We start from the raw sequence: 23698 nt of genomic DNA, 5'->3' as shown, positions 1-23698 counted from the left end.
GTGCCGGGGCCCTGGGGACAGGAGCAGTTAATGGGGTGGAAGCTCCGTGACAGCAGGCTCAGGGCTCTGCAGGGCTCTGCAGGAATTCCTCACTGCTGGATTTGCTGAGCCTGGAATGTTCCCTGCGGCACCTTAGGGGGGTGGCACCTTAGGACTGTCACACATCTGGGTTTCCTCCTCAGCCTTCTCAGTACGGATTGTTGTATTTTCCCTGGTGCCCCTGGGGCCAGTCAGTGCCGCAGAAATCGCTGAAAACTCCGGAGGGGGGGGTGGCTTTCTGTTGGGTTTTTGGCTCTGAAGAGGAAGGGGCTGGGCAGAGCAGTCCAGCCCCTGCAGACGGGGATGCTGCAGGGACCTGGCCGCCCTGCAGCCCCGGTGACATCAGCTGGGACTTCATCCGGGAGGGCGAGTGGCCACCGTGTGTCACAGCCGGGGCTGCCTGTCTGGGCTGCGATGTGGGGCCAGCCCGGGGGCACAGCCGGGCTCTGCTCCGTCTCGGGGTCACCCCGGTGCCAAAGTGCTCCGAGTGCCACCCCGGGGTGACTCCCCTGCGGTTAAAATGCAGGAATTCCATCCAGCCTCCTGAAAAGCCTTTCCCTTTTCCCTCTCTGGGATTTGGGTCCTCAGCAACTTGCAAGCTCAGCCGACAAATGACAAATGAACTGTTTGGAAATGGGGGGGAAAAGGGCATTAACTTAACTTCTTAAGGCCCTTGGTGAGGCACAGGCTGCCCTGAGGTTTGGATGCTCCCTGGAAGTGCTCCAGGCCAGGTTGGACAGGGCTTGGAGCAACCTGGGGTGGTGGCACCTGGCAGGGGGTGGCACTGGATGAGCTTTACGGACCCAAACCGGGCTGTGATTCCATGATCTGCCTGACTAGGCCCCCTTGGCTGAGCCTCTTTCATGGTACTGATTCCTTTTTTTGGTTCCTTTTTTATTTCTTTTATTAGATCCACTAGAAATCAGGCAAGGACTCCACAGACCAACACTGTGCCCTCCCTACAAGTGCCAAACAGCCCAGGACTGGCTCCTCCTGTGTCACTGTAACCCAAAGAGACTCCCAGATGTGCGCAGTAGAAATAGTTTATTAAAGAAAGTAGGAAATTACAATTCTGTGAACAATCTACAGGGGAGAAGAGTTTTTCAAAATAGATGTTTTTTGGCCATGTTTAGGGGGGCTGGGGACCCCACGAGATGCCAGTGTTCTGGGAACACTTGGAGGAGGGAAAAACAAAACCAGAGGGATTTCTGCGAGGACTGGGGTGACAGGAAAGCCTCAGCCCCTGCACAAACACTTGGAACAAAAGTGCCAAGGACAAGGAGACAACAGGGGACAACAGATTAAAACATTAAACTCTGACTGAAAATCTTCTGACAGGGCACGAAGGATCAAACAGAGCCTTTTGTGACTTAAGAGATAACGCTGTGAGTGTACCTTTCATTCCCTTTTTATACTGGTTTTTCATTATTTTCTATTATTTCTCTCATTATTCTTTAAGGACAGAAAATGTAACACCAGGAAGACACCACAGTTACCCAGTTCACACCCAACAAAAACATAAAGGAACGAGATGAAATGGCTTCTACAGTTGGGAAAGTGGGATTGAAAAGTTCTAAGTCAGTTTGAAGACATTTTCCATGAGAAGAAAGAGAATTTTCCTCCTTGTGAGAATCCCTCTGATCTGATCAATGGTTCATTCAGCACAGGATCTCTCTTCCCCACATCCCTCCCTAAACTGTCTCCCCCTTAAGGTCTGCTCCTCAGGGGAACCTGAGATGGGAAAGTTTGGAAGGACATCCAAAGCTCTCCCAGTCTGTGGCTTCCATGTGTGGTTTGAGGGACAGAGGAGGTCACAGAAGGGCTGCAGGTCCACTGACACAGAACTGCATAGAAGAGTCCCAGCTGAGCACTGAGAACGCCCCTGCAGCGCCCTGAGCCCAGCCTGAGATGAGGTTACACAAACACTGAGCCAGGAAATGCTCCTTCCCCCCAGCCAAGCTCCAGGGAGCGCTTCCCCAATTCCCAAGTTTTCCAGACCAGTACAAATAAGAAAGGTGCAACCAAAAACGTGTTTGGAAGTGTTGGTTTGCTCTGCAGCACCACGAGGTGCAGGTGCACATGTAAACTGGAGTCACTTGATCTTGGCCAGTGCTGCCGCTCTCCTCTCTGTGTTCTGGAACAAGGCTCGGATCAGGCTCTTCACCTCAGCTGCTGAGAACTGCTCTGCCAGAGGCCCCTTCCCATCTGCCCACCTGGAGGGGAGACAGGGAGAGCTTTATTTCACCCACTTGCCCAGAAATGGCACCTCAAACGAGCCTCCAAGGACCTGTGCCAGCGTCAGCAATCCAGGTACGGGAGTCCAGAATTGTTTAGCCAGGTACACAAAGGGGGGAGGTGATTTTTGCACTCAGAACCTTTTCCTTCTCCTAAATAAGACTAGAGCCTGCCTGCAAAACTCCCATTTGCCTCCTTAACAACACAAAAAAGTGCTTTATGCACTGGTGGAAGAGTTGGGAAGCTTTGGTGACTTAGATGTTTCCAAGAGCAGGGCCCAGGGCAGGAGCTGCTTTCCCTGTCCCTTCCTGGCTTTACCTGCTGGAGACAGGGTGTTCTGCCCTTCAGAGCTCTCTGCGAGGCAGCTGGGAGCAGGGAATGCCCAGCTGCTGACAACTCATGCCAACTAAAGTAACAGAAGTAACGATGCAAATCCTTATGGATAAGGCAGATGAATTCCCCATTGCAAGGCAAAAGGAGGAAGAAAAAAGCACTTGGGTGGAAGGACAGCAGCAGGCAAAACGCCAGGCTGCTCCCTGTGAAGTATTCCTGAACTTGGAGAAGCCAAGGGGATGCACAAGCTGTGCTTTGGATCTCTCATGGCACCTGTTTTTTTACCATTTTGCTTTTTTCTTCAGAAAAGAAATACATGAGCAAATTTTAAATGGGCTGTGAAGACCCAGCCACAACCAGGAGCTGATCCTGACCCTTGCTAGCAGTTTCTGCCTCTCCTCTGAACCCCAACTCCCTGGCACAGGTCTGGAGAACCAGCTGGAAAGGAGAACACCTACCGATCCACGATCTCCTGGAGGTTGGCCCGCAGGATGATCATCAGCTCCCTGAATGTCATCCACTTCTGCACATAGACAGGAACTTCCTCCTGGTACTTCTTATTTTTGTCCTCTTCAAGCAGAGGGGTGAAAACTTGGGGTCCCTCATCCACCATGATCTTGCAGAGTGAGTACAGCCTGTCTGCACCCTCTGCAGAGATATCCTGGGAAGGGGAAAACATGAACAGAGGGGAAGTGAACTTTAATTTTGGAGTGCCAAGCGAGATGGAAAATTTGGACGGTGAGTATTTCCCACGGACACACCATTATAATTTCTGTCTGAGTGAACCCTTCCCCTGAAATGTGATTGTGGGGAGAGTTTCTGGAGGTGACAAACGCTGTCCCCAGCACCCCCTGTGGCTGTTACCTCCAGGGCAGTAATCCTGGTGACAATCTCTGCCAGGGCTGTGTTCAGTAAGGTCCCCATGGCCTTGCAGTACACGTGCACAGGGAGCACATCCTGCCACACCGTGCCCAGCCCCCTCAGCTGATGCAGCACCTGCAAGGCAACAGCTGAGTGTGACACCAGGAACAACACTGAGGCAGGCCCCAGGGGATCAGCTGAGTACAAACGGGGAGAAACAGCGGAGCAACCCTGCTAAAGACACAGCCTGGGATTACACACTGTACCCTCCCCATGATACCTGCAGGCACTGGGGTGTTCTTTCTCTGCCTTCCTTACCTGCTTTATGGATTTATTTGCTGCACGATAATTCTCATCATCATCCATATTGGAAAAATTCCTGGCACTCCAGAGCCTGTCCAGGACTCCTCGCTTCTGCACTTGCATCTGAGCCAGAAAACACTCCATCCCTTCAGGAGCAAAATGAGCAGAGAGAAGCAATTATTAAATTTGCTCTGCCTATTTATGACTGTAAGTGCTGAATAATGAACTTGCTATAATGTTTTATTTTTAATCACATTTTCAGTCTCCAAACAATCTCCCAGAGCCAGTTTAACCAGTGAGCTCTCATGCAGCTTGCATTGCTACAACACTGCTGGAAAAAGCAGCAGAGTAGCAGAATGAACTGTGGATGACTCCTGTTAGCTCACACAAACTCATCTCGGAATTTATTTCCATAGGATAACGAATGAAAATATCACAGGACTGAGCAGCAGACCCAAAAACACAGTGCTGCATCTGGCAGGACACCAAACTGCTCTTGGGACTCAGCTCAGGACAAGGAGATATGGGTTTCAAAGAGCCAAAACTTCCTAAACTGGAAAATGCCACCTGTTCAAAAATACCAATCCGCTGCTCGCACTGAGTGAGCAGCCACACCTGCATGAAACCATTCAGCAGCAACTGCCAGGGTTGATTCCCACGTGATCCATGGGCAAGTTTCAAGAGGGAAAGGTGGGAAGTTACCCAGCTTCCTGAAGTCAGGCACCATGTCCACGAAGGTGCCTCCGCAGTCGCTGAGCACGGCGCCGGTGAGGTAGCGGAACTGGTGGCCCAGGGTGAGCAGGTGGTGGACGATGTACATGCAGTTGTTGTAGTGGATGGCAGCCAGCTGGGGCAGCTTCTGCAGGTTCTCCCTGGCCCAACACGAAGGCAAAAGGAAGAAATGGGTTTATTTAGAGCTGGTTCTGTTAGAAAAATGGTCATGTCTGCCCTAGGCAAGGCCCGATTGACATCAGAGTTAAAACATTTAACTTCTCACATCCCCACAGGAACTGGCAGGAAAAGAAATGGCACTGAGGCATTTGAACCCTGTGTTATCCCACACTGTTTCCAGCCATGGACTTTCAAACAGGAATGTATTTTGTTACAGCAAAGTTACGGGGAGGAAAAGGGAGAGAAGTTGTCTAACAGGATTGTGACCTTTCCACCTCCATTGCTGCTCTTTTTTTGCAGACAAAACATCATGAAAAATCTGTGCATCAGACCTGGGGTCAAAGTAACGTGGCTGGAAACAAATACAGCTGCGTGAGAACTTCACCCATGCCCTTCACTGTAAGATTGACAATGCAGAAACTCTCGAGCACCGGCTTTGCACAGCTATGGTTTAATCACAGATTGAATAGTTGATTTCTCCTGATGGAGCCCCTGGCTGTAGTGGACAAGTGGGACTGTTCCAACAGCATTACTGCCCCTCAGAACAGGAAACATGGACACACTCACCTGTGGTATTTGGGCACGACCTCACAGAAGACGTGGAAGATGTCCCGGACACAGTTGCAGAGCTGCAGACAGCTACAAGGGAAAGAGGCCTCATGTCAGCCTGCCATTAATGTCTTGTTCACAGCTAACCCTCAACCTGCCCCAGAACAAGGTTTTATGAGCAGTGAAGCACTGGCACAAAGAGGAGATTGTCAGGATCAATGGCAGCACTGTCAACACTCTGGAAAGCTCACAGAGGCTGTGGTGACCTCGAGGTTCAGTGTGAAGGGAGATACGTGAAGCCCTAGAAGAAAGGGGACACTGTCCCTGCTCCTCCACGTGTGAACCTTCTCCACAACTGCCCCTGGAGACCTTCAAATAAAGATGCACCTCCTTACTAAAATTATCTCGAGTTTCATTTCTGGGAGGGAGGGGAAGGCAACAGTACCAGAACTTTGTGCTGGTTTTGGCCTCCTCCATTGTGTTATAAGCCAGCTCCATGAGCTGCTGCACGGAGGAGCTGATGCGGCACGTGGGCAGGGACAGGGTGGACTGGCTCAGACTGCTCTCACTGCCCAAATTCACGGTCCCACTGTCCAGAAGGTTGGAGGGTCCGTGCGTTTTCGGGTGGTCTCCTGACCAAGGAGCAGGGAGCTCCGGTAGGGCTGCGCTGGAATCGGGTGTGATCTAAGGGAAAACAAGAGAGAGGGGTAACAGAATTTAGAGCTCAGAAAGGAGAATCTGCAAGATTAAAAAGCACTGAATGGCAGAGATTTAAGACTCACAATAAACACAAGACTGCAGCACTATTAAAAAATATTTAGAGATTGTTTTCCAGATGGAAAAGCTGTGTGAGGCATCCCCAGTCACCTTTACAGTGTTGTGTATTTCTGAGGTCATCAGCTTCCTGGCTGCCTTGATCAAATCCTGGCACTTCTTGTTGGCGAAGTGGAAATTGACGTTGCAGGCGTATTTCAGCAAGGCAGTCTTGTCTTGCTTCAAAAACTGCATCTCCTTCAGGGCTTTCTCAAATTCCTTTGTGGATTCGATCACCTGAGGAGAGCAGATGTGTTCTATGTTAGCACAGGCTCCTAAAACCACAGAACAAAGTTAAAATTGGGTATCAAAGCCGAAAGCAAAGGATGAAGGAGGCTTTGGAGGGCATTAACCACTGGAATGACATCACACTGGAGTGCCTGGGCTCTGTGTTCAAGCCTGAGGGGGTTTTTGGGACCCACCTCTTTGTACTGCTCCAGCTGGCTGCTGCTGGTTGGGAGGGAGTGCACCAGGCAGCTGTGAATGAGGCAGTTTGAGAGCTCCTCCCAGATGAGCTCCCCCAGCAGCTCTGCCAGGGTGACTCTGCCGTCCTTTCCGCCTTTCCCAGGCTCCTCCAGAGGCACATCTGCATCCCAGAGAAGAAAAATGGATTTTAATACAGCTGCTTCCTGGACCAGACCCTCCATCAGTTCAAAGGCCTTTCCTCCTTAATTTTCCTTGCACGTAATGCTGATTAACAATCAAGATATTCTAAAAAACTCTCATTAAATTAATTGATCATAACTAATTCCAAAAGAGAGGAACTACCTACTTAGCAGGTATTTGTGCAGAACTTCAAAAATCAGCTTGATCTTGTCAAACACCTTTATAGGAGAGAACTCATCCAAGGCAGGCTCCTGGGACCTAAACCTCAGGATGAACACATCTGGCTGCTCCTCTGTGACTGGCTCCAGAGATGGGTAGGAGATCAGCGGCTTCAGGATGTATTCCATCAACAACTGGCCTGAGGAAAGGGAAAAACAGAGGTTTTCCAACAGCAGATTGCTCCAGTGAGGTCCAACCCTGACTATTCTGGATTTAGAGACTGCAAGGAGTGGAAGGAACACCCCCTCGATCAGTTCTATCAGGGAATTACTAATGAGGTAAGGCTCTTTAAGCATCAGACTATGAAACCACATAGTCATAGATCAAAGTACACTGAATTGTCAGGAAAGGATACATAATCCCAGGTAAATACTGGGATGAATGTTCTCCTATTAATAAGAACCCCAGCATTCACCCCAGCGGGAAACACAAGCCAGGAGAGAGACGTTTTCCAGCGTCCTGCTGGAGTGAAGTGGATCTCACTATCCACGTTAAAACAAGCCTGAACTATCCACCTGAGCTACTGGGGCTGTTTCTGGGGTCAGTCTTACCAAAATCTTTGAGCTTGTAGTGCAGCTCTCCCATGACAGCCAAGGCCTGCAGCACGGCAGCGACGGCTGGGACAGCAGTGTCCTCACCCTGCGGCGGCACCGCATGTAAGTGCAGCTCCGAGAGCACGACGGCCTCCAGGCTGCTGCTCCCTGCACACAGACCAGATACACCCAGGGCTGTCACAGTGTCACAGCAGAAGCCACTGCAGTCAGCTGAAGCGAAGATCTCCCAGAGCAAGAGCTCGTTTAACCCCCTCAGCCCAAGAGTTTCACTGCATGTCCCACCTGGCAGGTGAAAGCAGGCACTTCAGGGGGGCGAAAAGAGTGAAAGGAAAGAGAGGAAAACCTGTGAGCACCTTTGGAATGGGGAAGCTTCCACACAATCAGCTTCTGCCACTCCTTCCCGAGCTGGTAGATGATGCTCTGCTCCTGCACCGTGAGCTCCTTGCGCAGGGCCTTCGGGATCCTCAGCTCAAAGCCCCTGTGGGATTCCACGTTCCTGAGGCTGCTCCGTGCCTGGTGGGGGAGAGCAAACACAGCTCAGGCAAGCGCTGCCCCTGCCAGGGAAAAGCATCCTCTGCAACTTATTCAGTGCATGAATCTACATTGCCAAGGGGTCACTGTTACCTTTTCCAGCCGCTGAGCTGCTCGCATGTACCTCTCTTCCAGCAGGGCAGTGCTGAACTCTTTCACAGCTGTGTCAAACTGCAAGGGCCAAACACACGCAGGTGTCACTGCAGCTCTGCTCCTACACTACAATTTGTAGGCTACAGCCACTTATTCCAAAGGGAAGCCCAGAATAATATCTGAGACGGGGGAGCAGGATTTTTTGCTCCCCCTCCTCACCTCCTGAAGCTTTTTCAGGACACTCAAGACCACTGAGTCCCTCTCCAGCTGCTGCTTCAGCTCTGTGAACTCAGTAACAGCGACATTTAGATCTTGCTGGACCTAAAATAACAAGATTTTTCAGTTCGCTGGCAGCATTTGTTAGCACACACATTTTTCTCTTACTTTAAATTTCATTTATCATTTATTTCTGTTCACAGAATAATTTGGTGAGAAGGAAAAAAAGACTCCATCCTTTTTATTCCTGTGTCACAACCCCTGCCACAGCCAAGGCTGGTACTTCTCTCTGAAGGACACTGTGACACACTTCTCTACCTACACAGGAGTGACAATCCCTTAATGACAGCTCTTAATGTACACCCTGGTGCCACCTCAAGGCATTCTTTAGGACCACCCAGGGATCTCAGTCACAGAATCACAGAATCTCCTGAGCTGGAAGGGACCCCCAGGATCATCGAGTCCTGCCACTCACCCCAAAATCCCATCATGAAAGGGTTGTCCGGACACTCCTTGAGCTCTGGCACATTTGGGGCTGTGCCCTCCTCCCCCAAACCAATCCCAACACTCCGTGCCGGGGTGGGGCTACAGATTTGGGATGAAATGGAGCGGAATGTCCCCCCCGGAGTCACCTCGTTCTCGATGGCCGCCTTGAGTAGGTCGATGTCCATGCACAGCCCCTCCACCTCTGCCACCAGGTCCTCTCTGTTCTGCACGCTGGGCAGGAACTCGCTGTATTTGCTGTTCATCATGGTCCAGACCTCTTCCTACGGACAGCGAGCAGCGCGACAGCGTCACCCCGCGGGGAGCAGCACAGGAGCGCCGGGAGCAGAGCAAGCGAGCCTGACAGGGCTGGGGCACCGCGGGATGAACCAGGGCTGGGCACCCCCTGACCCCGGGCTGGACATCCCGGGATGAACCAGGGCTGGGCACCACGAGCTGACCCAGGGCTGGACATCCCGGGATGAACCAGGGCTGGGCACCACGAGCTGACGCAGTGCTGGACACCCCGGTCCTGAGCGGCTCCGCCGCAGCGCCGGTCCCGCGCCTCTCCCCACGCCCCCTCCATGCCCGTCCCTTACCTTGAGCTCCTCGACGCGGCGGGAGAGGCGCCCGACGTGGGCCCCCAGGTGCTCCTTGTCCAGCTGGCCCGAGTGCTCCAGCACGGCCGCCACCAGCGAGCCCGCCCGCCCCGCTCTGCCCGCCATGGCCGCGCACCCTACGGCGGCCGCGAGGGACACGGGGCCGCGGGGCGGAGCTCGATCGCGGGGGCCGCGGGTTCGAGGCTGCGCGGTGACACCCCGAGATGGCGGGGTCGGGGTCCGCGGTTGTGGGGACACGGAGATGCCGGGGGGCTGCTGCAGGGTTCTGTGGGTGGCGTGAGCTGTGGCTGCTGGGGGCACACCAGTGGATGCTGGAGGTCTATGGCTGGGGGGACACCAGTAGATGCTGGCAGTCTGTGACTGTAGGGGGGCAGTGACTGGGGAGGGACATGGAAATACTGGGGGCTCCCCAGCTCTGCAGGGGTCTCTGGATGCTGGGGGGGGCTCCCTGGATGCTGGAGGACCTGTGAATGCTGCTGGGTTCTGTGGACTTGGGGCACCTTGACTCCTGGGGGTCCCTGGCTGCTGGAAGCCCATGGCTGCAGAGGGGATCCCGACCTCGGCCCCTCACGTCCTCAGAACCCTTCCACGGGCTGCAGGCTGCGCTGGGGTGAGGAGGCCGGCGCCGAGCCCCTCATCCATCCCCAGCTGCCGGGGGAGCGAGGATCGGCCCCCAGCATCCGGTACCTGACGCAGCCCCGGGCGGGCGGTGCCTTGTGGTGAGCAGCTCTCTCCGCACGTCCTGCGAGCGGGGACAGGGCTGGCACCGCTGTGCCACCATGAGGGGGAAGGTCCTGAGTGCCTGGGCACTGCTGGCCAGCCTGGCCGTGGCCAGCTGGGGCGTCCGAGGTGAGTCCGCAGGTGTGGGGTCAGCGGCCGGACACTTGTTCCTGGAGATGCTGGGAGGGGTGCTGGCAGGGAGCCCCGCGGCTCGATGAGGTTTTCCGCCAGAGAATGAGGTTTGGAATGTCGATGGGGAAAAAGGAATCGGTGCAACAAGGATGGGAGAGTCTGCTTTTCCCAGAGTTTTTTTGGGACAGTCTGATGTGGTGCTTCATCCCCATAAGGAGCTCCGAGCTCTGCACCGCTGTCGGTAACGCAGAGGTGAAGCTCTCTGCTCTCTCTTCCTTTCACAGGGCAGGAGATATTCGTGAAGGAATTCAGTGGAAGGGTGTTCTTGGAATGTGTGCGAGGCCAAGGCAACAAAAACATCACATGGTGGAAAGATGGGAATACTGTGGGAAACGAAGCACAGCTGGAGCTGAGCGCAGCTTATGACGATCCCAGAGGTCTCTACGTGTGTGAGACAGGAGGCCAAAGGAAAAGCCTCCAGGTGCACTATCGGAGTAAGTGTTGCACACCTGCTTTTCTAGAGCCAGAACTGCTTGGAGTTTTCACCCAAGCAAAATCTTGAGGGAATTTCCCCTTGTCTGGGGGTGTCTCCACCAGTTTGCTGCAGGTTCCTCTGCGTGTGGTGTCACTGTGGCAGCTTTGCAGCCTTATTTAGTGCCATAACCTGCCTCTCTGGCCCTGCACTGGGTGTGGGGGACACGTAGCAGCTTGTGCCACTGCCCTGGCCCACACGGCAAACCCAGCTGGTCTCTGTTGGCCTGGGGCTGGGGCCTGGACTGGCAGAGCTGGCTGAGCACTCTGGATGTGCCCCTGCTCTCAGTGTCCGTGTCCTTTTGGGCTTCCAGTGTGCCAGAACTGCATCGAAGTGGACGCTCCCACCATCTCGGGCATCGTCATTGCGGACGCCGTGGCCACGCTGTTCCTGGCAGTGGCCGTGTACTGCATCACTGGCCACGACAGGGGACACACCTCACGAGGTGAGGGACGGGAGAGCCCCGAGGGCTGTGCCTGGGCACCTCCGGGGGCCGTGTGTGGTGCCCCAGGGCCGCAGCCAGCTCTTGGGTTTGTTTGTAAATGTTCCCCACATTGCCCATGGCTCCCCTGATCCTTGACCCTGACCTTCTTTCTTCCTTCAGCTTCTGACAGGCAGAACCTGATTGCCAACGAGCTTTACCAGGTCAGTGTGGGGGCACCTTCAGCACCCCTGTGTGTGTGGGGGGGTGGGAGGACACCTTCAGCACCTCAGTGTGGAGAGAATCTTCCCAAAGGCTGATCCAGCTCCCCCTCCCAGGGCTGGGCAGGCACAGTTTTGGCTCATGTCCCCTTTTTTTCCCCCTCCCAGCCCCTTGGAGAGCGGGAGGATGAGCAGTACAGCCGGCTGGCTCCTGCCCGCGCCCGCAAGTGAAGTGGGAAGACTCTGACACTCTGTGACTGCCTTCACCAGCGCGCTGGTTTTGCTTGGAGGCCCCTCCAGGATGGGCTGCTTATAGCACTGTGCTCATTCCATGACCTCTTGCACTTCTGTATTCCTGTCATTAAAGATGAGCCTGTCCCACAGCCTCCCTGCTCCATCCGTTTGTGTCGAGGTCCTGGGGGAGGCGCCCACGGGATGGGATCTGGTGGCTGGGAAGGTGCACTTGGGGTGGGATCTGGTCACTGGCCAGGCCAGGTCTCCGCTCCCCAGCCCTGAGCAGAAACAGTTCATGTGGTCTGAGTCCCCAGAATGGGACACTGGCACCAGACAGGGCCAGCCAGCATCGCCTCACCCTTGGAAGGACAAAGAGGTATTCCTTTGGTGCAGGTAAGCACAGAGGCAGAGTTGTTGTCACTGGGTGAGTGCTGATCCTGCTGAGACAAGGAATGTGTGGGATGGTACTGGTTGGGGCAAACACTGGGGCAAACTTGTACATTGCTGTACCCCAAAAATGGTGGTAGAAGCACTGGGGTGTAGCAAAATTTAGGTTTTTTGAAGCAAAATTTAGGCTTCATACACCCAGAGCGGTCCAAGCTTCTCCCACCCCACTCCAGGGTGGGAATGTCCTGCACGGCTGGGCTGAGCAGGCGGCCCTGCAGCAGTGCTGGTTTGCAGCAGGCAAGAACATGGCCCTGAGTGGTTTTGGAGCTGCTGGGGGTTAGTGCTGTGTGTATCTTGCCATCTCCCTGCTCGGGGTGTAGGGCCTGTTGTGGTGAATAAACCCAGCTGTGCCTCTGAACCGCATCCTGCGGGCGCGCGGCTCTGCCCCGGAGCTGCCGGAGCTGCTGGTGTTCACCTCGCCGGGGCTGAACCGCCCCCAGCCCGGCTCTGCTGCCGCTTCCTCTGCTCAGAGCTGCTGCTCTGCTCAGGAACAAACGGGGGTGGCTCAGCCAGGGTTCGACCTGAAACCTTCGCAGGCATCAAAGCAACCCAGGGGCCCTTCTTAACCTGTGCCGCTGCTGCTGGGCTGTTTGGGGGTTTTTACTGCCTGCCTCTGCTCCTTTGGCTGCAAATGAGGGTCAGGCTGTGAAGGTGAGAACAGGATGAGATCAGAGGCAAATCCCTCTGAGAAGGACCCACTCTCAGCCCCACAGGAGCAGATGGAGCCACTGAGGGCAGAAATTAAATTGGAGGGAAAACCAACTGGAGCAGAGAGAAGTGTGAGAGGAAAAGGAGACCAGGAACCACCAGTGAGGCTGCAGTCCTTTAATGAGAAGGAAAACTCCTCTTGCCAATGTGCTCATTTCTGTTCCCTGATGGCAAACCCAAGCACGCCCCAGGGTGCGACAGCGTGTCCCTGTCCTGTGGCTTATCCCAAAATGCCAGGGCCTCAGCAGAGCTGCAGAGAGCTGGGAACAAGCTGGGCAGAAGCATTCAGCCCCAGTGCTGCTGGCTTCCAGCCTGTCATCACCGGGGATTTCAGAAGCCCCTGGATTGCAGGCCTGCATACACCTCCCGCTGGCCTTTCCGGATGGGCTGTGGGAACAGCAGAGATCCTGGTTCAGGAATCCTTACCTGAGCCCGCACAATACGTGGAGAAAAGCACAACAGAGCAGGGGCAGCGCAGGGGAAGCTGCAGTTCTGCTCCCAAATACATCCCTGTGGCAGCACCAGGAAAAGGGGCTGCACCTTCACCACCTTTTTCCTCCACTGTCAGGAAAACTTGGAGCTTGACTGGATGCTTCCTCAAGGATAGATGACCTGGCTATCAGCCCCAGTCCCGGCCCTGGCTATCCCTCCCCAGGCAGCAGGGATGGAAAGCCCAGGGATAGTCCTCACCTCATAGTCCGGGTTTGGGACAGGGGGAGGGCGCTGCATCTTTGGACCTGAAACAGAGGCACAGAGAGGGAATCCTTGGGGATTCCTGTCACGAGGGACTTCCAGGATGATCCCAGAGCCAGGCACACCATGGGTCAGCTCCCATGGCTTTATTCTGAGCTCTTGAAGATGCAGCTGCTGCCAGGAGCTGGAGGGTTGGCTCCAGCACAACAGCCTGGGAAACGGGTTCCTGTGTGCAGGGAGCCTTTGGCACAGCAGCCACTCCCATCCCTGCACACACAGGCAGCCTGGAGAACACGTGGGAAGCAGGAGCATCGTTTGGAAGCTCGTGGAGAGCAGAGGATGCTCCGTCACGTCACGCAGTGGGGACGAGGGATTCACTGGGTGCTCAGCGGATGTCACGGGGAGCAGGGGGGTCTGGAATGGCTCTTACCTCGTGGCCGACTGTCCCCACCAGCACTGGCTCGTCCCTTCCTGCCTTTGCTGAAGTAATAGACCAGGATCAGCACCCCCAGGGTGATGAGAAGGTCTGCAGTGATGATCCCTGCCACGGTCAGGGCATCCAGCTCCTCGCAGTTGGCACACACTGCCGGGGGATGAGGGGAGGGGGAGATGCTCAGAGCCAGGGAAAGCCCTGGCCTCGCTCACCTGAGTGCTGGCACAGGGCTACAGGCAGGTGGGAAGGGGAAAAGGGCAAACTGAAAGGAAAGGGGAGATTCCTTCTGCCAAAAATCTGCTCTCAGACTCTTACTGCCCACACAGAGCAGGAAGGGGCTTGGCAGCACCATATTTACCCACCCCAGCGCTGAAAATGAATTCCCAGTTCCCAAAACCTGCCACTGGAATGTGCAGGCTGAAGGGTCTGCACTCACCTCTGGCATTCAAGTACAGCTTATGCTTCTTATTACCCAAGGAACAGCTCAGGTTGGCAGGAGTGCTGTCATGGTCCTTTATAATGAACTTCCCCTCCTCGATGTCCCCTCTTCTCCCAGATGGGTCCCACTTGATGCCCTCGTCCTCCAAGGGACACGTGATTGTCACCGTGGTGCCAGAAATCTCCACCAGGAATTTCCCTTGGGAAGACAGACCAATGAGAAAGGAAACTAAGGGGAAACCTCAAATATTTCTACCTCTTTTTTAGTCAGCTGCAGTTTTTATAGTACACTAAACCGTTAAGAATGCTGATAAAATTCACTTACCCTCCTGTTCTTCATCTGCAAAACAGAAAATAAGGAGTGTTAAAAAATCATCTCACAACTGCCTCACTGCTTGGTGCTGTTGGAAATGCCCAACACTGATAATAATTAGGGACCAATTTCTCCAATCAGTAAGATCCCTGTCGATTAACGAACAGTGAATTTTTCCTACCCTGCCATATTTGCAAAATTCAAATATTTCTATTTGACTCTTAGTTCTCACTTTGGAGGCATATTTGGGGTTTTTAGCATGCTAAATAGCTAAGGATGGTGGTAAAACACACTTACCCTGCTGAGCTGCGGTGCCAACTGCAAAAAAAAAAGAATAAGAATTATTAAGTAATTGAGCTTCTGCTATGATATGATTTCCTACTCCCAGGACATCCTTTCTGAACTCAGCTGCTTGAAAGAGATGTTCATAGTCCCCCATTCACGCTGAAAGCATTAGAAATATTCTGGTGGTGAGACAGGATGTTGTTCTGGAGTTGGAAGCCATTTTTAACGCAGCCTAACGCAGAATGGAAACTTGAATCATTTCCCGACCCAGCTCAGAAAAAGGGTTGTTATTGCACTCTGTGCACCCCAAAATTCTGCTTTATTATCATGGAGCAACCACTGCTGGAAAACCCTGGTCAGAGGCTCTGTCCTCAGCAAGGGAACCCGCTGGGGAGTGGGACCCTGACGTTGGTGTAACGCTGTGAAACAGTTTATCTGCGTGATTTTTCTGCCTTGTAGGAAACAACTTGCTCCATGGAAGGCTCTGGAGCATCAAAGAAACCGATTTTAGGAGGTGTGAATCAGACCTGCGATTTCCTTTAAAGACATTTGTCTTTTTACAATAGATTTGAATTCCACAGACAGCGGACTTGGCTGGAGACAAGGTGACTTGCTGCTTTTTTATTTTATGTAGATGAATTTAAATCTGAAACCGGAACAGGCCACTGATAAACTAGGCGCTGGTATTTGCAGCACATTGGCAGAGTAGCTGTAGTCTTATTGTAACAACTCTTAATGAACCCCTAGCGAGTTTATCTCTCCTCATTACTGGCTTCTTTAGAGCCTCTACAGGTACTCTGCACCTCATCCTAAACCAGCATTCAAACTGCTCAGGTATTGAAATTGCCGCCACACCCTTGATATCCCACCGAGTCTGCAGTTCTTTACCCAGGATCACGAAATGCTTTAAGAAAAGTGCACGAATAAAGGATAAACCCAAACTTTAAGACCGCGGCACCTCTCAGTTCTCAGTGCACCGAGCTCCGGCGCTGCTGCCTGCAGTTTGGGGACTCACCTGCACACAGCAGGAGCCCCAGGAGGGGCAGGGACCGCTCCAGCCTCATCCTCGTGTTCCTCCTCCTCCTCCTGCTCCTCTCCACCACATCAGACTGGCGTGGCTGTGGCAGGAAAGAACACGGTGGCTTCTCAAGAAAGAGGCCCAGGATTTTTTTTCCCAGAATTGCTAACGACCCGGGCAGGGCTGGGGGACTCACTGTTTCCAGAGCGGCCAAGGCAGACCCAGACACGTGAAATAAGCCCAGGTCAGGAAGTGCGGAGGCTCAAAATGTCTTCATGGGACGTCACCGCCAGCGAGGGGTGGCTGCTCTGCTCTGCACCAGCTCTGCAGGGCTCAGGAGCTGCCCTGGGAGCAGCAGGACAGAGAAATGAGCCAGAATCAGATTCGCCAGCAGGACCTTCCCAACAGCTTCTCAAAGTGAGAGCTTGTGAACTTCCAGCTGTGCCAAACGACTTCACATGGAATCACAGGATGGTTTGGGGTGGAAGGGTCCTTAAAGAGCATCCCATTCCAGCCCTGCCATGGGCAGGGACACCTTCCACCATCCCAGGGTGCTCCAAGCCCCGTCCAACCCGGCCTTGGACGCTGCCCGGGATGGGGCCAAGCTGCTCTGGGTACCCTGTGCCAGGGCCTCACCTCCCTCACAGGGACGAATTCCTTCTTCCCTGTATCCCATCTAACCCTGCCCTCTGCCAGTTCCATACCATTCCTCCTTGTCCTATTCTACAGTTTCTGATCAAGAGTCCCTCTCCAGCTTCCCTGCAGGTCCCTTTCAGGCACTGGAAGTTTGGAATAAGGGAACCAGAAGCACCACACGGAGCTCAGCACAGGAGCCCCTGAACGGAGCTTGGGCGCGCCAGGCCGGGACATCGTTCCCTGCCCGGCCCTGCGCTCAGCCCCCTCCCCACGGGCCCACCCGGAGGCATCCCAGCAGCATTTTTGGGAGGCTCTCCCGCCCGGGCGCTCCCACGGGGAAGTGGCCCGGCCCCACTAGAGGGGGCTCCTGCCCCGGCCAGCGCCGCACGCAGGGCACGGTCCCTCCCAGCTCGGGCTTGGGGCGGGCACAGACCCGCCGTGGCACCGGGACAGGGGCACTCCAGGTGGCACGGACAAAGGGAACGTTGTTGTGCCCCGTTTCCTTGATTGGGGTGCTGTCTCTGGCCGTCAGAGCTTTCTTTTCCTTATTTATGTTTCCAAATGGAACGTCGGAGAATTTAGGTTGTTGGTGGGTGTGCCAGGGACGTGGTCTTCTCTTAAAAGTTGGAGTCCACGTGTTTTGAAAGAAGATGGAGATTAGCAAAAGTCTGCAGGCAAAGGTGGGAACAGCGGCTGTTCACAGCCCTGTGCAGAACCAGGATTAGGAAGTGGCAGCAGATCGGCTTGCAGGTACTTTAAACACAACCTGAACAAAGCCCCAGACTGATAAATATTCGTGGTGGCAAGGAAAGAAAGGGAGGTGATACTTTGCAATAGTAACTGAGTGGAAATCCGGGGAGATGCAGTGATGAAGGGCTAACAGGCCCAGATCCTTCCCAGGGAGATAGAGATCCTTGGTGTCTCGGAGCTGTTAGCAGGGATGTGGTAGCAGACACAGGATTCCCTGCTCTGTTCGGGGGACAATGCACGGAGCTGATGGCCTCAGTGCTGTTTTTCCACCGCCAAATCCCTGAAGGGAGCCCCTCCAAACACCCAGAGGTTCAGGCACCATCCCCAACCCTGCCCTGTCACCCTTGCAAAGGAAACCAGCACCAGCCACAGCTACCACCGATAACCTGGGATGGCTTCTTGGAACGGGATCGTGAACCAGACACAAACACTGGCACAGCCAGTGATTTATGGCCCTCAAATGCAAACTTCCTCATTTCGCCAACACACGGGCTCGGATTGGTTTCACATTCTCACAACTGCCTCGTCCAGCAGAATATTTCGTGTTCTACGGAATTTCTCCCTTGTGGAGCACCGCAGGGTTTCCCCAGCTGTGCCTGCAATGCGGCCAGGCTGACCCATTTTCCACTTGGCTTTTCCAAGAGCACCAGGCTCCCAATCCTTGAATGTTCCGATTATTTTAGGGTAGGTACCTGTGGTTTGGTGGGACGTTTCCATCCTCTGGATGAGTGCTCGCACTGCGGCCGCGGACTGTCAGTTTTGGGCTGCTCTTTTGGGGATTGTTTGCAGGTTTTTTGCTGAACAAATGGCGCGCGTTCCTTCGAGCCACCTATGAACACCTCCAGGCAATTTTTCTTTTACCTCCCACGAGAGGGGAGTGGTTTCAGGTGGCAGCTGGGAGGAGGAATGATTGCAACACAAAAGAGCAGGGGAATATGGGAGGGAGAAGAAATTAATCTTACCTTGGGAATCTCGCTGATTTACGGGCAGAAGCGAGCGGGGCTGGGCACACCTCGGCAGGGAGCGCTCACCTTCCCTTGCAGGCCGAGCTGGCGGCAAGGAATCTGCCCTGTTGTGCTGGGAAGACTTTGTGAAACTCATCTTCCACCCGGTCACCGAGAGCCCGAAGCGGATTTGTCTTTGCAGACCTGGACTTTTCTCCCCGATGCGCGGCCGCACCTGGCTGGGCGCTGCGCTCGTCCTTGGGGTGCAGCTCCGAGGTAAGGAAACCTGTCCCTGGCCGGCCGTGCTGCCGTCCTCACCCCCCTCTTCTGTTCCCTTAAATTATCCCTAAGGCAGAGGCTTTCCCCCCGTCCTTGCTGCGATTCTTTCTGTGCGGGGTTCGCTGGAAGTGGCACGAAGCGGTTGAGTTTCTTCCCCGGCAGGTTTAGGCGTATTCCAGCGGAAGAACACCGATTTCCTTCACTGATCTCCTCCTCAGCTCGGGTTTCAACGTCTTTTTCTCTCCTGCCAGGAATCTGAACTTTACTCCCAGCCTTTTTGTCTTTTTTTCCCCCCTACCTTTGTTCCTAAACAATCAGGGATTGTCCAGGAGCCCCAGGTTCAGATCCTTTACACAGCAAAGGTTCCAGACGGACACGAAACTCACTTGGATTTTCAGTGGTTTATATCAAAACACCCGGATTTTAAGAATGACACATCCTTCTTTCCCAAATGCATCAGCACGCGGCGCGGGTGTAATCTGTCTTGGGAAAAAGTATTTTACACTTATTTCTCACTTAGTTCTTTTCAAGGAGTTTAAAATGAAAAGATTTGGCACCGAGTCTTCGTATGAGCAATGTGATCTCTGCCAGTGAAGTTTCCCACGTGTGAATACCCTCAGTGTTTCGGCATTCCAAATATTTTCCCTTTTGAGATAAGGAATTATTTGGAAGGAAGTATTTAGCCATAAATTACTTCCAAATACGTCTTTATTATGAAGTTATGTTTTACAACCCTAGATAAGCTTTTTTTTGGCTGGAATCACACTGGGGTGAGTTAACTTCCTAAGGTGACAGGATAGTGATATTTTCTTTTTCCTTCACTAGCAATCATTAATTTTTCTTATTTTTCATTTTCCTCCTCTCTTTTCCTTGCTCTCCCTCCTGCTGGTTGTCCCTCTTCCAGGGGAGCATCAAGTGAGCGATGCTCACTTATTTTTAAAGCAGCAGCTGTGGTGGTTGTGGGGATGTTTCTTGGATAAACAAATCCACATTTACCTTGAGGATTTCCTCTAGAATTCCTCAGCCTGACTGAATTTACCTGCAGCTGCCCAGCTGGGCCATAAACCCTCTAAAACTGGCTCTGGATACATCAGTAAGAGCAGTTTCACTGTGGTGTGCATGAGGCTGAGTATAAAGTGTATAAAGGGAAGTTCTAGCACGGGAAACAGCAGTTATTGAGTGGGTTTCAGTCCAGTTTGAGAAGGTTTTTCTGAATAAATCTGCAGGACCACCCCCCTTGGAATGTGCCTGACACACTCAGGTTATCCATTGCCAGCGCACATAAGGCTCCCAAAGAACTCAAGCTGATAAGGAGCAGTGATGAGCTCACTCCAAACAGCGATTTCCCCCCTCTGAGCCCTCTGTTTGCCCTGCAGCGCTGTGGCTGGCGGCAGCAGTGGAAGTTCACACTGCCAAGGAGGTGGTTGCCTTGAACGGGACCAACCAGCGGCTGAAATGCACCTTTTCCAGCAGCAGCCCCGTGAGCGATCAGCTGTTAGTGAGCTGGAACTTCCAGCCCGAGGACCTGAGCTCTCACGAGCCGGTGAGTGAGATCTTTGTGCTCCGTTTCAGGGGTTCACCCTTGCCCCAACACCCAGCACTGGGTGAGCAGGGAGTGGGTATGGACACACCCAAAACCCACAAGTACATTTGGGCCTTTGTCACTTGTAGTGATTAATCCGAGTTCTGTTTATAGACCCTGCCTAAAAAACACCCTCTCATGTTTAGTTTTGGGTGATCAGGGTTAAAATATTTGTGGCTTGATAAAGCTGGACCTGCTGACACCACAGCTGAGCCCTGTCTTAGGTGACATCCTGCACCTGACGCGACTTCAGAAATCTTCCAGGTCCCTTCCAACCCAGGCCATTCGACATTTCGGTGATTTCTGTAGGTATTTCGCTACCTGAAGGAGCCCTACAAGCCCCCCTCTGGAAGGTTTAAAGAGCGAGTCACCTGGGATGGGAACATCGAGCGTAACGATGTTTCCATCATCATCTGGAACCTGCAGCCCACTGACAACGGGACCTTCACCTGCCAGGTGACAAACCGGCCAGATGTCTATGGCACCATCGGGGAGGTGCGACTCCGGGTTGTGCAGAAAGGTGAGAGGCCAAGAAATTCCCCCCGAGGCCGTGTGGATTTAGCCAGAGTGGACTTCCTCCACACCCGGGAAAACTATGGGAGAAAAGGGGTTGTAAGTAGAAAGCATGAGGGGAAAAAAGAGGAGACTGAGGGAAGGTTTTATTCACAGATACAGGATCCCAGCCTCGTTCCTCCTGGGTGTCCCTCTGGTTCACTCCTCTGTCTCTCCCCACGCAGTGACTTTCTCAGAAATCCATTTCCTGGCCATTGCCATCGGATCGGCCTCTGGCCTGATGATCATCGTGGTGACAGCTGTGATTATCTGTCGGCAGCATCGTAGGAAAGCGCGAGACAAGAGGATCGAGGTGGCAGACACTGAGCTGTAAGGACATGGGAGGAAGGGAGGGAGGGAGGGAGAGGCTCCTGGGAGAGCTTGTCAACTTTATCTCCATGGCCTTTCTGAATTATTGGTGTGGACCCTGCACGGAGCATCTACAATGCAAAACTGCCAACCCAATTAGCCATAATTGGCTGTGTGCAGGCAGAACAGAGCCCCAGGATGGACAAGCTCTGGAGTCCTCATTTGGCTGTTGCCTCTCTCAGTGGCTCCTCACCCAGAGAAGGAGCCAGGTGCCGTGGTGGTGGCTGGCAGGTGACCACCCTGTCCCCTGAGCTGTGCTCACCACACGTGTGGCACACTCACCATCTCACCTTGGGTGTGCTGTGTGTGACTCAGGACACCCTGCTGCTCAGCATGACACTGATTTGGGATTTTTTTTTTTTTCTCTTTTCTCCCCTTTTTATAACAGTAAAGAAAAGGAGAGTCTGAAGATGAGGGAAGAAAAGGAACCCATTCCATTGGAAGACTAAAGGTCTTTGCTGGTGTGCACAATGCAGGTACACATCCAAACCTTCTGTAATTAATGTCGCAGTGTTCCTGTGGGCTCTCCAGGACAGATTCCCTCGGGTATTTTCCTGCTATTCACAGTCAGAACTGAGGCCACAGTCACACTTTGCTGTTGAGGATCCTTCAGAGACAGCTGAACAATCCCTGAATCATCACAGTCTCATAAATATGCAAGAGATTTCTCCACCTTGGTGTTGAGGAGCATTTGTAGGAAAGCCATTGTTGCTGCTTTCCATGGCATTCCTGCTTTGTGGATGAAGAGGAATGAATTACTTCCCCTTTGTCAGTTTTGTATCTGCTTTTTGATTACTTTAACCTTTATTGTTTTAAAATTGCTACAGGAAGACTGGAACTGTTTCCATATTCCCTGGCTTTGCCTAAACTTGTCAGCATAAATTTTACCCACAGTTTCTGAGGTCAGCAGTTGCCTCTATTATTTTGGTTTTTGACAATAACCCTGAGTAATGGATGTTTGTTTTTCTTATAATCTTTCTTCTCAGGTACTTCCAAAGCAGCTGGTGAAAGCTTGTAATTTGGGGTGTTAGAACAAAGCTGGATTACAGACGCCCCACGCTGCCCGTGTGGTACCTCTGCTCAACCTGAAAGTCTTGCACGGAAATAGGGTGACTTTACATGAGCTGTGAATTCCCTCCAGTGAAGCAAAGCAGGAGGAACTTGCCCCATGAACAAAGAACTTTCCTCTCCATCTTCTCACCTGTGGAATGCGAGCGAGGCTCCTCTGGAAGACGAAAGTGCCAAGACAGCAGACTGAACGGAGGGCTGGGAGGTGTTTGAGCAGATGCACTCTTGCACCTTAGAAACCACAACGTGCCTTTGTGTTGCCCTGTTTTTCTTCCCTGAGAATCCTCCCTGAGATCCTGAAAAGGAGGACTGAGCAGTGAGGGCTCAGCTGGTACAACAGACGTACTTGGAATCGCTTTTCTGCGTTAGATGGACAGTGTTAGAGCTGGGCAATGTGTGCTGTTTGTTAGGGACAGCGTTCACCAGCCGGGGTGGTTTTCACATCCATCTCTTGCAGCTTTGGGAGGCTCTGGGGGCTGAGGAGTTTTCTGCCTGGATTCAGCAGCTCCCCCTCCTGTTCACATTCCCACGCTCGTTATCCCAGTGCTCCCCTCTGTTCCCCTTAGTTCCAGCCCCCAAAACTGGAACCCACGGAGCTATAACGGCGTCTAACCAGCCCCAAATCAATCCCATTACAGTATTTACCCAGCCCCAAATCAAAGCCTTACCAGTTTGTTTGTAGGGCGTCTTTATTGCTTTACAACCTGTGATGTGCCCGCATGTTCCCGGGCTGTTCTTGGCTGTTTGTTTTCATTTTCTCTCACCTGTGTTGTAAATAAAGGCACCTTGCTGAGAGCTATGCTGGTGTGGAGGGGGGCTGTGACCTGGGAGTCCCTGACACCTCAGATGAGCAGATTTGCACTGTTTGTCCCCAAAATTGGATTTGTTACCTGGTGTGCAACGAACCAATAGTGAAATACTTCATGGAGATGTTGATTATTATTTCAGAGGAGCCCAGGCCTGGGTGCTCAGTGGTGTCTCACAAACCCAGCACCCCCCAGCAGACTTTTCATGCCATTATTTATACACAGAAATTCAGCATTAATAACTTTCCGAGTACAGCCCCTCTCTCACGCTGGGTTATTAATTCCCGTACAAGTTACATCACCCCAGCCAACTTCTACCCCTGCTCAGGGGAAGGGTCTTCACCTGGCCAGGGTCTTTCTGACCTGTAGGTGTGATTTTTATTATTATAACCAAGATAGTTCCGCTCTGGGATATATAAACCTTGGGTGTTTTGCCCAGTTAGCCATGTACACATAGACACACATCAACATCTTGATTTAATACATCCTCAAAACGTGTCGGTTCCAGGATGTCCTTGGCTAAGGGATGCAGCTGCTGCCTGTTCCCCTGATTAGGTCTCCCTTTTTTTGCTGATTGCGCTTGAAAATCTACAAAGATGTCACAGCGAGGAACATCCTGACACATTCCTTGTTTTGCGGCAGCACCCAAAAAAAAAAAAAAAAAAAAAAAAAAAAAAAAAAAAAAAAAGCGCAGGGAGCGGGCTGGCGGTGACAGGAACCGCTCGGGGATTTGGGGACAACCGCGGTGGCCACGCCGGCCCCTCCGCTGGC

At 52.9% G+C, this 23698-nt stretch overlaps 4 protein-coding genes across 6 annotated transcripts; 2 read left to right on the top strand and 2 right to left on the bottom strand.

Moving 5' to 3' along the window:
• Positions 1-1066: 1066 nt before the first annotated feature.
• On the bottom strand, positions 1067-9462 carry ZW10 (zw10 kinetochore protein). Its single transcript, XM_039564987.1, has 16 exons — positions 9326-9462; positions 8876-9010; positions 8247-8348; positions 8028-8105; positions 7757-7916; positions 7401-7550; positions 6797-6988; positions 6447-6610; positions 6079-6261; positions 5657-5895; positions 5230-5301; positions 4474-4643; positions 3787-3917; positions 3472-3603; positions 3066-3268; positions 1067-2252 (listed from the first exon to the last, which is right to left on the bottom strand). The coding sequence occupies exons 1-16, from the start codon at positions 9449-9451 to the stop codon at positions 2132-2134; spliced, it is 2358 nt and encodes a 785-aa protein (XP_039420921.1). The 5' UTR covers positions 9452-9462; the 3' UTR covers positions 1067-2131.
• Positions 9463-9748: 286 nt separating this feature from the next.
• On the top strand, positions 9749-11757 carry LOC104692179 (T-cell surface glycoprotein CD3 gamma chain-like). Its single transcript, XM_020584839.2, has 5 exons — positions 9749-10195; positions 10483-10692; positions 11044-11175; positions 11335-11375; positions 11541-11757. Exons 1-5 carry the CDS (start codon positions 10126-10128, stop codon positions 11601-11603), a joined length of 516 nt encoding a protein of 171 aa, XP_020440428.2. The 5' UTR covers positions 9749-10125; the 3' UTR covers positions 11604-11757.
• Positions 11758-12863: 1106 nt separating this feature from the next.
• CD3E (CD3e molecule) lies at positions 12864-18158 on the bottom strand. Of its 3 annotated transcripts, XM_010403798.3 has the most exons (9): positions 18020-18158; positions 16138-16286; positions 15939-16041; positions 14936-14956; positions 14651-14665; positions 14324-14524; positions 13885-14037; positions 13452-13498; positions 12864-13148 (listed from the first exon to the last, which is right to left on the bottom strand). In XM_010403798.3, exons 3-9 carry the CDS (start codon positions 15985-15987, stop codon positions 13092-13094), a joined length of 543 nt encoding a protein of 180 aa, XP_010402100.1. In that variant the 5' UTR covers positions 15988-16041; positions 16138-16286; positions 18020-18158; the 3' UTR covers positions 12864-13091. The 3 variants fall into 3 exon arrangements, with proteins under 3 accessions (XP_010402100.1, XP_019144160.1, XP_019144159.1); XM_019288615.2 differs by lacking the exon at positions 16138-16286; XM_019288614.2 differs by lacking the exon at positions 18020-18158 and having other exon boundaries at positions 16138-16434.
• A 108-nt stretch (positions 18159-18266) lies between these two features.
• MPZL2 (myelin protein zero like 2) lies at positions 18267-22920 on the top strand. Its single transcript, XM_010403797.4, has 6 exons — positions 18267-18547; positions 19927-20093; positions 20442-20652; positions 20870-21014; positions 21442-21529; positions 22040-22920. The coding sequence occupies exons 1-5, from the start codon at positions 18493-18495 to the stop codon at positions 21500-21502; spliced, it is 639 nt and encodes a 212-aa protein (XP_010402099.2). The 5' UTR covers positions 18267-18492; the 3' UTR covers positions 21503-21529; positions 22040-22920.
• Positions 22921-23698: the final 778 nt, after the last annotated feature.

This window comes from Corvus cornix, chromosome 24, assembly GCF_000738735.6.
Source record: "Corvus cornix cornix isolate S_Up_H32 chromosome 24, ASM73873v5, whole genome shotgun sequence".
In the NCBI taxonomy this organism is placed as follows: domain Eukaryota; kingdom Metazoa; phylum Chordata; class Aves; order Passeriformes; family Corvidae; genus Corvus; species Corvus cornix.
This window is presented reverse-complemented; position numbering and strand designations above follow the sequence as displayed.